Here is a 13,755-nt window from a genome sequence, read left to right on the forward strand (position 1 = left end):
CTGCTTTATGCATGATTAGTATGTGCCATCGTCAAGATGACAAACCCTCGACATGCTATAAAGTTACAGAGAGTACCTTCCATGAATACATGCATTTGTGATACTTTGTTTACATAAAGACAACCGTTTTGCCTGTCAAAAGTACCCAAAAGACAATAGTTAACATATGAGCGCAAGTACAACGCTTTTAAACACGTAAAAACTTAGGCTATATATACACACACACTACTTCCAGAAAACTGACTTGAGTCAAGAACAACTGAAACAAATAGTCTGCATTACTAACTCACTTTACTGCATTACCAACGCACAGGTCCACTGAAATAATTACAGCAAAATACAAGCCAAAAACTCCCATTTACCACTCACATTCTGCTCGCCTGCGCTTTCTGCAAAGCATCTTTGTCAGAGATCAGTAAAGAGAACAATCACATAAAGTCCATGTCAAAAACATAAAGAGAGACTCCTTGAGAATAGTTTCTCCACAAAAGTTTTATTTTTAAGCATAATCCGCCTTCTGAGGCTGATAGTGAATCCTGCCTCCTCTCCAGAAACACATGTAGTAGGCCACGCTCAGAGAGCCCACTACAGACACCAGCAGGACGACCACTACCAGGACGATTTTCCACACTGCCGATCCTCCTTTTGGATCTAACAGGGAACACAAATCTGTGAATGTAGCTAGTCTGTAATGAGCAGTTTCAAAAGAGACGGACGCTCTGGATTATAAATGCATTACCGTCAACTTGTTCCGTCATAGCATATGGTTCTGGAGTCGTCAGCAAGTTCTGGTCCTCCTCAGTCACCACTTCAATAACCTCTGGTGGGCTCTCGGGCCAGATCCTCTCATTTACTGTTACAAATTGTTCATCAGTGTCTTCTTCATACTGTGGATTATCCTCAGTGATAACCCACTGGCCATGGATGTATCGAGGAATGCCTGGAGATGGTAAGATGTCAGGAGTGCAGGAGACGGAAGGAAAACTTTCAGCAAGAGCCTTCACACACAAAAAAAAATCAAGCAAATTGATCAAATGAAGATAAATATTATTGTCTTCTTACCTGCCCGAGCAGTTGTTGAGGCCAAAAGAGCCACGAACACACGAATAAGCAGAGACATGACTGCGCCCACAGCTGCTCGTGTTTCCTTAGCCCTTTAAGTGGGCTCTTCATTTACAGCATTGGCATCAGCTGTGGCCTCCTGACTCAATCAAGATAAATAACTGCAACCTCTCAATTCACTTCAGGTCTGATGTGCCTTTGAGTGCTTCCAGTTCATTGGTTGAACAGCCCCTTTGGATTACGCCTCTTTCATCTGAATGCAGCGGTTACTCAGGAAGTGGAAACCGTGCCTGCACAAAGAGCAAGTTGCTGTGCTGCCACTTGAAATCACACGGTGGGAAAGGTGTCCTCATAGGAAGGCCTTGAAGCAGACTGCGTGTAGATAATGCCACGGTGTCTTTCATTAAACTGAGCTGTCAATCATTACTTCCTAAAGCTGCAAAGTGGCTCTGCATTTATTGTCGTTATTTGTAATGTAGAACATACTCGCAGGAATGATACACAAAAAAAACACAAGCCAATAGACTTTACAAGAACTCCACACAAAGTGATACCATGGTATTTTAAACTTTGATTTAGTCCAAGACAGATTTATATTTTGTGTTTCTCCAGTGTGTCAGACGTTCTTACAGAACCATTGTAATGAATGGAGCTTCAGCTTTCAACAGCTGCTTTCACACAAAAAACAGTTTGAGGTTTGATCTTTTTTTTTCAGTTAAGGCTGAAAATGTGACTCATAAAACCCACTTCCGAAAAACACTGCCACATGAGAAAAACATTGAAAAAAATAAACCGTTCATTTTGTGTGTGCATCAATGAAAAATACAATGAAGTCCTGTGTACAATCTGAAGTGTTACAATTGAACATGAATAAATGGATTTTCCCAAGGGATGCACCAATATGCTTATCAAAGCAGGAGCAGCACATTAATAAGATGATGGGTGCATTACATGTAAAGGGTCCCAGTCATGTTACCATACACATTGAATCACTGGCTTACTGGGACACGTAAAGAAACCATCTGGACTCGTGTGCTTTCCCTGCGATGACAAGTCAAGTTACCCGACATAAATAAAGGTCTGTACCCTTAAACTTACAGAAGGAAAAAGTAAACTTGAGTGAATGAACTGGAGCCTTAAGCACAATCTTTCAAATTTAAAAAAAAACATTGTGCATTGTGTGTCCTGATCCGGTCATCAAATATTATTGAACTACAGCAAGTCAAAACATTGTTGGTGCACCCCGAGTTACAAATCACAGTCTCTTTTTTTCAGCATTTCTCTCTCTACGATAAACTGAACAGCATCCCTCACAGCAAAGAGAACATTGTGCGACACAAAAGAAGTTATTGCTCGAGTTGTACACTTGTTTACACCGACAGAAAAAAAATGACAACGATAACCATTCCCAATACAGCAAGCTCCTCTTTCTCTAATGTTCATGTTACATTTGGTATCCCTTCTTATATTATTTAACCACATTTTAATTGTAATTTGAGAAGCTCACATGTGTACACAACATCTTCCCAGGTTTCCTTTTGCATAGTTCAGCATGAGATACAGTATATGACTTGGCTCCTCAAAGAAAAGAAATAATAAAGACGTATAGAATCTGCATATTGCTAAAAGAATCCCTTAAACCCGTTTCTGCATCGGCACTGACCTCCACATGTATTTGAGAAGTTCAACGCTAGTACGTACAACATACAAGTATGTTTCAAAGCTGCTTTAAACTAGTTACAGATGTTGAATGTTTTCACACTACAGAAGTTACAGCATTGTACATCAAGACTGTCTGACTACAGACTTATTGAGCAACAGTTTAGATATTGGTGAGAAATAATTCAAATACTTGTGGAGTTCAACTTGAATATTCTTAGTTTAAGATAACCATATACCATTCAGAATAATATGGATTGTAACCATGGTGTAAAAAAAATGCTCCCAGTGCAAACATTGGCTCCCAACACCAACAGTCAGGTCAAATGAAACAGTGAAAAGTGCATAAGACACTTGAAACATGTATTTAAAGTAAGAGACACCTTTGTTTTCAGAAAGAAACAGTCAAAGACGAACTTTAAGGAAGTCAAGAATAAGAGGGACATTAAAGCAAACTGGCTTTTTTGGCATCACAGTACCACTGAATATGGCTAATAAAACACAGCAAGTGTGGATTTGTATTTAAATCCTCGACATCTGGACATGAGGTGAGTTTATAACTCTGAACCATGAGGGCAACCCTGGATCTCTGTAAAGAGGATCACAGGAATATAACAGCACACTGTGTCCCTGCCGAAGAATACTTTAAGAAGAATTTCACTGCGAATATTTAAAAATAATTCATGCTGTTACATTCCTGTTCAAGCTTTTGTTTGGTGTCGCTATCAAGATTGCCCTTTGAGGTTCAAGTTAAGGATCCCAAAAGATATTTCATGAAGCAGGAATTCCCTTTCAACTTACTTATATGAATGTAAATTATGTAATTTCTTACTAAAAATCTATTTTATTATATGCATTTGTGGCCAACTGGGGAGTCTTGCTCCATGAAATTCTTCTTCAGCATTCTTTAGTGCTTCACATTGGTGGACAACAAGAACAGGTCTACGTGGGCTGGAGTGGTTTCTAGTATCAGCGGGGTGGACGATCCGTCCTCATTTCTGCTTCTCGTCCTCGTGGTAGATCTTCCGAATGCTCGAATCGAGCAGGTAGTCCACTGACCTACAGCGTACGAGAAGGGAAACATTGTGATGTCAGACACAAGCATTTCTGAATCCATTTCATGAAAGCAGAAGTGATCTATGAAAACTTCTTCTCGCCCAACAACAGCAACTGTAGCAACTTTTAAAGTTGTATATGTCACTACTATGTTGTTGTCCTTGTTTGTGGCTCGATAACTCAGTCACTGCATTAGAATGAGTAGAATAAACTTTATAGATTGTTACTTAACAGACATTTATTTATTGAAAGTCTTCATAAATCTGCTCTTATTCTACATTTTTCTTATCGTCAACAGATTCCATGAAAGCACCGAAACACTGTGCTCAGTTCAAACCCACTTTTTCCGACTTAAGACATAAAAATGTCTGACAAATATACAGTGTCAGGCATTTCTAAAAAAACAGCTGAGCACTGTAGTTTTCACTGAGCACTGTATATTTTCTGGTTTGCCTCCATCAACCCTCGCACAGAAAGGACTCATTAACGAGGGTGGTGACGAGTCGGCAGCAAAATGATTGGCACTCGGCAGAAAAATCGATCTGAACTGTAGAACAAACAGTTGTCAAAGAAGGCAGAATCCATTATATGCGACAGTACCCACCCCTTGCACTTGAATTTAAGTCCCTGCCTCAGATAACCGGTAGCCAAAGCTAACACATCTCTTTCATATCATCTGCTCAGCTCTGTAAAGTACAGGTAGCATCAACCCATCTCCAGCCATGTCTGTTTCTCCCTCCTTTCTTTCTCACTAATATTGTTAACTAATACTCAAATTAAATCTAACACAATGAGCCACATACATGATCCACATGAACGTGTGCCCACCTGTCTATAGGAGTAATGATGAAGGGGATTGTAGAGAGGCCGATAGCTGTCGTGGTCCACTTGCGGACGGGCAGGGGCCACTTCGTTGTCTTGCCCAGCAGGTGCAGTGACGCGGCGCACACTCGGTTAATGGTGAAGCCCGGTATGATCACAGAGGCGAGGGCCTGCCACACAAACGTGTCCACCACTGCCGCCGCTACCCGCGTCGTCTTCCCCGGGTTGTCGCCGTGGGCCTTGAGGAAGAGTTGCAGCATAAGAACATCTTGAAACAGCAGAAGGATATCCAATAACACATGAAGAACGTAAAATACGTATACCTTTATGTAATCTTGAACTAAAATAATGTTGACCTAATATTTATTCATACTTCTTTCTCATTCCATAATAATCTAAATGTGACAAATCAATGAAGATAACACACACAAATGGTGAATCTTACCGCAGCTGCTTTCTTCCCTTTGTCCACAGCATCAGCAGTAACGTACACGGTGGCCACAGCGTAGCTGCCCCAAACAAAGCTCACTGGGACCAGAGCACGGAAGGCCTCCCCGACCTCGTTGGCATAGCCTGTGTGGGCACACATGCAAAGATACACATAAGACTTCAACCTTTTTAGTCTCCTCTTATTTCATCGTAACTTCAGTTAATCACCCCGCTAACAGGTGTTAACCCTCAGGTCTATAAAAACACATTAGTCCCATACGTTTATGAAAAGCCAACTGTGCCATCATATACAACAACGCAGCGCATTAAACACGCAGAAGCTCAGCTTTTCAGTAATGTCACATTTGGGAGCACTCCAAATTCCAGCACATATCCTGCAAGATACAAGAAGATTGTAAAAACTTCAACTTTATCTCCGACATTGAGTCGGTGAAAATGGAGAGCAACATTTGGAAAACCATGCAATACCCATTCCACAAGGGTTGAATGACTCAGACACCTTTGATACCTTATTATGAAGTCACCTGTGCCCCACTACAGTAAACGTAAACCTCTGGTGAAATGAACTCCGGTCACACGGGAAGTATTATCTTTGGTTCAATGGTGACAGAACTATCAGTGTGTGGTGGAGACAAATACCGTGGCCACTGTATTTGCTGCTTCTTAGTCTTAATTCTCCGCTCAAGGCAATCAAATCAAGATGACATTACGATTAGTGGATTATTAGATAAATATGATTTTTTTATCTTCGGTTTCAACTAAGATAATCACTGTGCACTACAGCATCATTAGGTGCTTGAGAGTTATCACCATTCAGTCACAGCGGTCCACCACAATCACTGGCCAGATGTTACCTTACATAAAAAATGATCCCAATGAGTTCCATGCAATGTGATCTATCTGAATTTGGGGGAAGGAAACACTGGTGATGAGTGTTTGAGTGAATGAGTTGAGGTGTTGGCGCCAGGAGAGAAAAAGGCTTAATTGGTGTAATGTCATTGAAATTCGGACTTTAATAAGAGATGCAGGAGTGAATGATGCTTCCGCAGCTTCAGTAAGAGAGCAAATCACATGACAGCTTTTGTCTCTAAGCGGTGGTCAAAGACCTTTTCAATTCTAAAAAATGAATCGTTTAGGGCTGAGCTTTACTCCCAACAATGATTATGAACTCCAAACTCAGCACTGCTAAGAACCACAAGAACATATTCAGGACACCGACTGACTCAGTAAAGCGGGAGAGATGAAGTACAAGTAAATCACAAGTGCGATATGCGTTTGTTATTCTAAATTTGAATAACATGAAGTCGGTATTTGCATCTAACCCAACATCCCAAACCAGATCTGTATATCTCAGCTGTCGGCACTATGAGCAAAGAACAAGAGAATAAAATCTAGAAATCTTGTTCCAAGTTATTTACATATGATGCGCTCTTGATATATTTGAACCTGAAAACTGGGAACAATTTACAGGAAAAACAAGATGAGAGCCTAGTAGTTGTTGCTCATATCCATAACTGTTGGTACAGCACTTTAACACAAAAGGACATTTCGACATGTCACAGCGGGAAAAGCTGATTTCCATTTCAGGGTCCTGGTACTGTGCATGCTGGCACACTGTCACGACTTACTGGGACACTTATCCTTAATGTTACTCCTGTGCTTTTCCTGCAAGCACTGGAGGAGGACAAGTAAAAATGTCTGCTGCTAAAAAAAGACAACAAGACAACTTTATGGAGCTCTACGCTGCTAGCTTTAATACTACAAAGTAACGACTGAATCTGGAGCTCCAGAAGCCCCTGTGAGCATAAGATGATAGGAGCTGTATAATAAAACCTGATAACAACAGCCCAGATAAGATTAGCTTCCAGCAAGGCACACAGTTATGATAACACAAATGCCCTGCCCTGGCATAATGGGCTGGGGTTCAAATGATGATCTGTAAGCAAAAACATTTTTGTGATTAACTATTTTATATGTCTGTGTCAGCGAATATGTGGTCTGTGCCCAAACACAGTTCAGTTTGAGAAAACAGTCACAATTCAGGTTAAATCCATTGCTTATTGCATATCCATCATCACAGTTTTTCCACAGTAGTAAAAAAAGTATTCTTGGCAAAAAAAGTACCAATTCCAAGGGAAAAAATGTAATATTCAGAGTATTATATTAATGTTAAATATCTGTCTAATAATGCTGCATGAAATTTGACAACTCCATGAATTTAACTATTATTTTTAAATGTTCAAGGCTCATTTTCAGACCAAAACCATATAAATATGAACACTTTCACATTCCTGTCCATGCATGTCAATAGAGATACGTAACTGCACAGACAGGATTAAAGATGTGAGCAAATAGATTATGATATTTCGATGAGGATAAACAGATTCACATGACTGCTGGCCAATGAAGGCTGTGGAGGAGCAGGAGATTAGGGCATGTTCACCAGGAGAACTGCTGCTGCAGTATGAATGAATGACCGTCAGTACTGTACCCGCCCCTCTCAGCTAATAATAGTGTAACCAATGTAAGTAACCAATGTAAGTAACCGCCCCCCCCCCCCCCAGTGTTTCAATTGGAGAACCACAGCAACGAAAACAGGAAGTTGTACTTTCCACAGGAATAGTATCAGATTTCAGTCTGGGCATGCCTGCGGGCGTTTCTTTGTGGTTGTGTGAGTCAATCTGCCTCACCTTGCTCAACAGCAACCTTTATTGAGACAGACCTGAGTTACAGACCTGAGTTACAGACACAACTCTAACGCTATAGATTACAGTTAAATAAGTTATGGAAACAAAGCACGAACAACGGTGTTGACGTCCAGCCTTTGGACGTCGTCCATTGCGTCCTGTGGTCATAAAAGTGACCTTGCTATAAATAGATTTTTAACAGAGGTTATAGCCAGCTATGCTAACTTTTAGCAGGCTAGCATCTGACATGCAGCTCCAGGGTCATGACGGCTCCAGTGTAACGTTAAATGTCTGTCCTACACTGTTCATTACAGTGGAAAAATTATACAAATATACCAATACATACCTAGGAAGCGGACCCATGTATCACGATATATGTCGACCGCTTTGCTCGTTTTTTCTTCAATGGGATCCATGCCTTCCTTCCTTCAATCCATCCCCCAGTGCTGTAACGTTACTATATAAACTCGGTGAGGGCTGAGAAACCCGACACACGTCAGGGACCTTGAAGGGGGCGCGGTCTTACCTCAACAGCAGCCAGCGTGAAGGGGGCGTGGTCTAAACCCGACACACAGCAGGGACCATGAAGGGGGCGCGGTCTTACCTCTACAGCAGCCACCGTGAAGGGGGCGTGGTCTAAACGTTCTCCACAGCTGCTCAGCACATACGTAATACATTGTATTGTATTTATTTTTTATTTGATATGGACCCATGTGTCTGAAATAAAGTTTAATTTAAATATATTTATTTTCAGTCTCTCTCAAAACACACAGTAGTTAAACGTAACTACATATAAAGTACTCATTTAGTAGTACTCAGTACTCAGTACTAATTTCAGGTACTTTTACTTAACTTGAGCATTTCAATTTTACGCTACTTTACACTACTACATTTCAGAGGGAAATATTCTAGGCCTACTTGCTCCACTACACTTATCTGACAGACTTTGTTTAGCATTTTAGCATTATAAACTGCATTTGTGCCTCTTTCTTGAATCTGTGTTTTGCCCCTGCGCCCTGTCTAGTTTTGATATTGTGCTTTCATGGTGCATATTCCTAAATAACATTGTTTTTTAATTCAATCAGCAAAAAAATCTGAATCACAGAAAACCTATAGGGTGGGGTAGTATTCCAGCAGCAGGTGTACTGGTTGGTTTCTGGGGCTCTGGGCACAATTTAATGAAGCTTTTATGTGTCAACTACTGCTGTGTGCATATATGGGTATTAAACAGAATACAATATATGCACAATGCAAAGTGCATGGGAGGGTCAATGTGGGTCAATATAGGCCCACAGTTCAATTTTGCCCCAGGGCCATGCAAATGGTGCATACTTCCAATTTAATAAATCAATTGATTCATTCTCACTATTGACACTATCCAAAACGACGATCGTACAGTACATCCAATTAAAAGCGTGCATTATGATTGACACTCACACGGACCAATAGCGGCGAGCCATGCAACACAGTCAACCAATGGGAAGGAAGCTGACGATTCAGTGGGCGGAGTTTATACCAACGATGGCCGCCACCAGTAGTAGCGACAATTACTGGGAGCCGAGATCACCATTCAGACGGAAAACAATGTCTTTTAAATCGTACTGGATTCTCGCTTTCCTTATTTTTGCCTCGAGCCGGTGTTCTGCCGACGATGATCACGAAATGGAAGAGTTTTTGAAGCGGGAGTATTCGCTTTCCAAGCCGTACCAAGGTAACGCTATCTCACCCGTTATACACCCCATAAACGGTCACAGTGGGGCAGGCTGAGGGACAGATGTTTCCAGAAGAAGCTACGTGTATTTCTATCTTGCTGCTGTAACATTCAGCCTGTTATACTGTTAACCTTATATATATTTATATATGTATATATACCATATTCAATACCTTACATGGTGCTTCATTAAAGACCGTCTAGTTGTACCTTTCCTCCCTCAAACAGACGTTTTGTTTAGTAGCAGAGGGTCACTGCTCTCTATTGTGCGGTGTCATCTTTGTTCATGCTGGTTTGTGTGCTCAGGTGTGGGCTCCTTAGGCTCCTCGCACTGGGAGCTGATGGGAGATGCCATGGTGACCACCGACCAGGTGCGGCTCACACCTGACAAGCAGAGCAGGCAGGGGGCAGTATGGAGCCGCCTTGTGAGTATACAAATACTGGTAAATGTGGTGTGCTATGACAGTGTTGTATTTGTATTTCAATAAACAAAGTTTTGCTATTATACTCAGAGCCAGGAGACACAGGATGCAGATGAGAGGGAGGGTTAGACCCCTCAAATACTAGATGAAGTAAAAAAACAGGCTTGTACATTTAAATGCAAGTTTATTTTAGGTGTTTCTAGTATTTATTCTACCCTTATCATTATAAATGCCAATAAACATAGTAAACATAGCAAGTTATCAAAGGGTTGTAAATATGAACAAGATTTGTACAGATTAAGTATGGGTTTGGTGTCGGATGATGTTTTAGCATCTGGTTTTTGCTTTCAGACAGTCTGACATCATCTTTGATAATCTAACCCTGTCTGATCTTATCTCGAACTAACCACAATAAACACCCTCTGCTGCTGCCCATGACTGTGGTTGGGCAAAAACACCTCATGTCTCTAATATGCCACTATGATTTGTGTTTCCTCTTGCCTCGGCCTCAACCCAACCATTAGTCTACGTGACACAGCGCTACAAATAAAAAAACAAATTACAGTAAAACCAGGCTTCTATTTACTCTTTGGTCATCAGGTTATTTTGGTCTCGTATGTTTCTTGCCAAGTCGTTGGAGCATCACTATGTGTTTTTATTTAACCCGTGTGTGTTTCCAGCCTTGCCATCTGACGGACTGGGAGATGCAGGTGCACTTTAAGATTCACGGGCAAGGAAAGAAGAACCTGAATGGTGATGGACTGGCCATCTGGTACACTAAGGAACGTGTGCAGAAAGGTGAGCGCTGTAGGACGTCTTACTTCATCTCAACCCATTAAAAAACAACAACTCAACACTCTGTCCTCTTATTATTTTACAGGTCCTGTGTTTGGAAATATAGACAACTTCACTGGCTTGGGTGTGTTTGTGGACACGTATCCCAATGAGGAGAAACATCTGGAGGTATGATGGAGGGGCACTGCTTACACCTCAGGTGGACAAGTGTCTCTTGCAAATGTGTGTAAAAGGGCTGTCTTTGTTTTCTTTTGTGCAACCATTTGAGTCAGGCGCAGAAGAAAAGATATACTCCTCGCACACAGGTAACCAGTTTTTAGATGATCCCAATCCTACAGCCTCTGTTGGTCCTTAAGCATGCTTCTCTGACTTCAAACATACCCTTATTTTTGAAACAATACCGACATGTTTTTGTCGTTGTAGACCTTATAACAAATAAAGCATGTGTCATTCAAGTGAAACAGTCGATGCAAGTTTGTAAAAAAATAACGTAGAGCATCTTTTCTTTCTTCAGCCTCAGCCTGCATGACCTAATTGTAAAAGCGTCACCGCGGTGTCAGCACACGATGAGGGACTAGTTTAAGTCCGGAGTATTTCCTAATTTCTCTCTTTCTTTCTTTCTCTCTCTCTCTCTCTCTCTCTCTCTCTCTCTCTCTCTCTCTCTTCCTCCCACAAGAGGATCTTCCCCTTCGTCCTGGCCATGGTCGGGAACGGCAGCATCAGCTACGACCACGAGCGGGACGGTCGGCCCACGGAGGTGGGCGGCTGCAACGCCATGGTGCGCAACCTCAAACACGACACCTTCCTCTTCATCCGATACGTCCGCCGAAGGCTCACGGTGAGAGACTCTGTCCGTCTGCAATCATCCACGATAATAACAGTGCCGAGCACACTGCTCATCACTGCCACGGTCCAACCTGTTATTTGTATACGCTGGGTGCACTGAGTTTGACCCGCTAATATTTGTTTAAGCCACCTTTTTTTAAATGCTAAGTCCATGTCCAAGATTTTTAAGGGGTTTCTACATTTTCATATGAATCAGTAAACCTGCTGCCCGGGGATTTACATTCAGTGACCGTCTTAAAGTCCCTGAATTGCTTCTGTTCTTCAGGTGATGATAGACATCGACGGACAACATGAGTGGAGGGACTGCCTTGACATACCCGGGGTGCGGCTTCCCCAAGGCTATTATTTTGGAGCGACAGCCGTCACGGGAGACCTCTCAGGTGAAGCGCGTTCACTGTCCCAAAAACAAACTGCTCCTCAAGTACAGATAATCAGATCTAAATGATGTAGTGTTAACTATAATCATATTTTATTATTCTCAATGTGCAGATAACCATGATATCATTTCCCTGAAACTCTACCAACTGACGGTATTGCGGAGTCCAAAGGAAGAGGAGGAGGAGGAGGATGAAGAGGAGGAGATAACTATACCCAGCGTGGATAACTTTGAGCTACTCAAACGTAAGAAAATTACTTCCTTCCCCTCTCTCCTTCTGTCTTTTCTGCTGCTTGTCACTCTTTCCTTCACTGTCATCTCTCCGTCCACCTGCTTTATTTCTCATTTCCTTCCTTCCTTCCCTTTCGAATGCCCTGACTGTCGTTCCTCTCTTCCAGTGGGTGAGAGTGAAGAGGGGATGAGTGGAATAGCCATTTTCTTCACCGCGCTCTTGTCCATGCTGGGTTTCATCTTCCTCATCGTCATCGGCCTGGTGGTTTACGGCCACTGGAACGACAGCCGACGCAAGCGCTTCTACTGAGAGAGGACAAACGCACGAAGAAAAAAAGATGGAGGAGGAGATTGCGAGGACTGCTGTGGTCCGTGGACCCAACCGCACTGAGACAAAGAGTGAGACCCTGCTGTGGGTCAGTAGAGCGCAGCAGGTTGCTCTATCCTGACGGGAGACGGAGTAGATGTATAACCGGATACAAAGAGCCATTGTCCAACTTTGCCATTGGTAGTGATGAAGCAGTAGGAGGACTTTATTTCTGTCCACAGCCCACACCGACACACACCGACTCGGCCTTACCATCTCCACTTCTGTACTTGTTACCCAGCAGACGTGCAGTATGACGACTGATGAGCAGCTACTGTTTTCTGGCACCGTTTTCTGCATTTGACAAATTTCATGGCTTTGAGAAATATAAATATATAAGTATCCAGTGTTTTCCTACTCTGCACTACGACTTGAAGCACTAACCAAATAGCAGTAAAAGCTAATATTGCCATCCTTACTGTTGCTCCTTAAAGATGCATCTCTACTCTTCTTTGCTTTAGGAAAACCATACCTGTGCTTTTTACCTACTCATCATTTTGACCATATATATATATATATATATATATACTATATAGTATGCTGTATATTCTCACCCTGTAGTTGTAGTATGCATGACATTTGTTGAGGTTATTCTTTATGAGCCGTGCTTGGTTTACATTGAAAACTGACCAGTCTCATTGATGCATGTGTTGATTTGTGTGTTTCGGGAAAATATTTAATATCGGTTCCCTTCCCCCAGATGTTAGTGTGTGTATTTGAGAAGAAAAAAAAATCAGTTTAGAGCAAACTCTTTAAAATATACATTTAAATGCCAGGAACGAACTTTGCACTGAAGAGAATTTTAACGACTACTCATTTATTGGGACTATTTCCCCTTTTTTGAAGACACTTTTTACTTTGCACATCGGACACTAAAATGACTTTTTGGTCCACCTGTGTGTCTGTGCGTCATGCGACGTATATGCTTTCGCAGAACCGAACAAACATGCTGGTTGGGCCTCAGGCGGCCTCGTCTGGATGGAGCTGCTGTTGACCCGGACCAGTTATTCTTCTTTATGTTGTGGAAATGGTCACAGGCCTCATGTCAACATCAGATGTGTCTCTAGGTGGTGCTTTGTTTACAATTGTGCAATGACTGAGGACTTCCTTTTCCCCCCTACTTTATTTATATTCTGTATGTTTGTATGAAACCCGTGTGCCTCATGTATCCATCCAGTGTCTTTGTCCTGAATTATTTCTATCGCCTCATTAAAGACCAAACAAGACCGACGTGGATATCGTTCATGACCTCTTGCAGGAAGTGGGTTATA

The 13,755-nt window shown here is 41.9% G+C and overlaps 2 protein-coding genes across 3 annotated transcripts; one reads left to right on the plus strand and one right to left on the minus strand.

Annotated features, from left to right (window-relative positions):
- Positions 1–1,499: 1,499 nt before the first annotated feature.
- Positions 1,500–8,194, minus strand: mtfp1 (mitochondrial fission process 1). The gene is made up of 4 exons (XM_076099758.1): positions 8,083–8,194; positions 5,045–5,172; positions 4,606–4,838; positions 1,500–3,780 (listed from the first exon to the last, which is right to left on the minus strand). The coding sequence occupies exons 1-4, from the start codon at positions 8,150–8,152 to the stop codon at positions 3,714–3,716; spliced, it is 498 nt and encodes a 165-aa protein (XP_075955873.1). The 5' UTR covers positions 8,153–8,194; the 3' UTR covers positions 1,500–3,713.
- Positions 8,195–9,250: 1,056 nt separating this feature from the next.
- On the plus strand, positions 9,251–13,714 carry lman2la (lectin, mannose-binding 2-like a). 2 transcript variants are annotated; one of them, XM_076086623.1, is made up of 9 exons: positions 9,251–9,447; positions 9,754–9,872; positions 10,550–10,667; positions 10,750–10,832; positions 10,937–10,969; positions 11,341–11,502; positions 11,776–11,890; positions 12,000–12,131; positions 12,285–13,714. In XM_076086623.1, exons 1-9 carry the CDS (start codon positions 9,258–9,260, stop codon positions 12,425–12,427), a joined length of 1,095 nt encoding a protein of 364 aa, XP_075942738.1. In that variant the 5' UTR covers positions 9,251–9,257; the 3' UTR covers positions 12,428–13,714. The 2 variants fall into 2 exon arrangements, with proteins under 2 accessions (XP_075942738.1, XP_075942745.1); XM_076086630.1 differs by lacking the exon at positions 10,937–10,969.
- The last annotated feature ends 41 nt before the right edge of the window (positions 13,715–13,755 follow it).

Source organism: Anarhichas minor, unplaced genomic scaffold (assembly GCF_050575085.1).
Source record: "Anarhichas minor isolate MPS153535 unplaced genomic scaffold, ASM5057508v1 ptg000002l, whole genome shotgun sequence".
In the NCBI taxonomy this organism is placed as follows: Eukaryota; Metazoa; Chordata; class Actinopteri; order Perciformes; family Anarhichadidae; genus Anarhichas; species Anarhichas minor.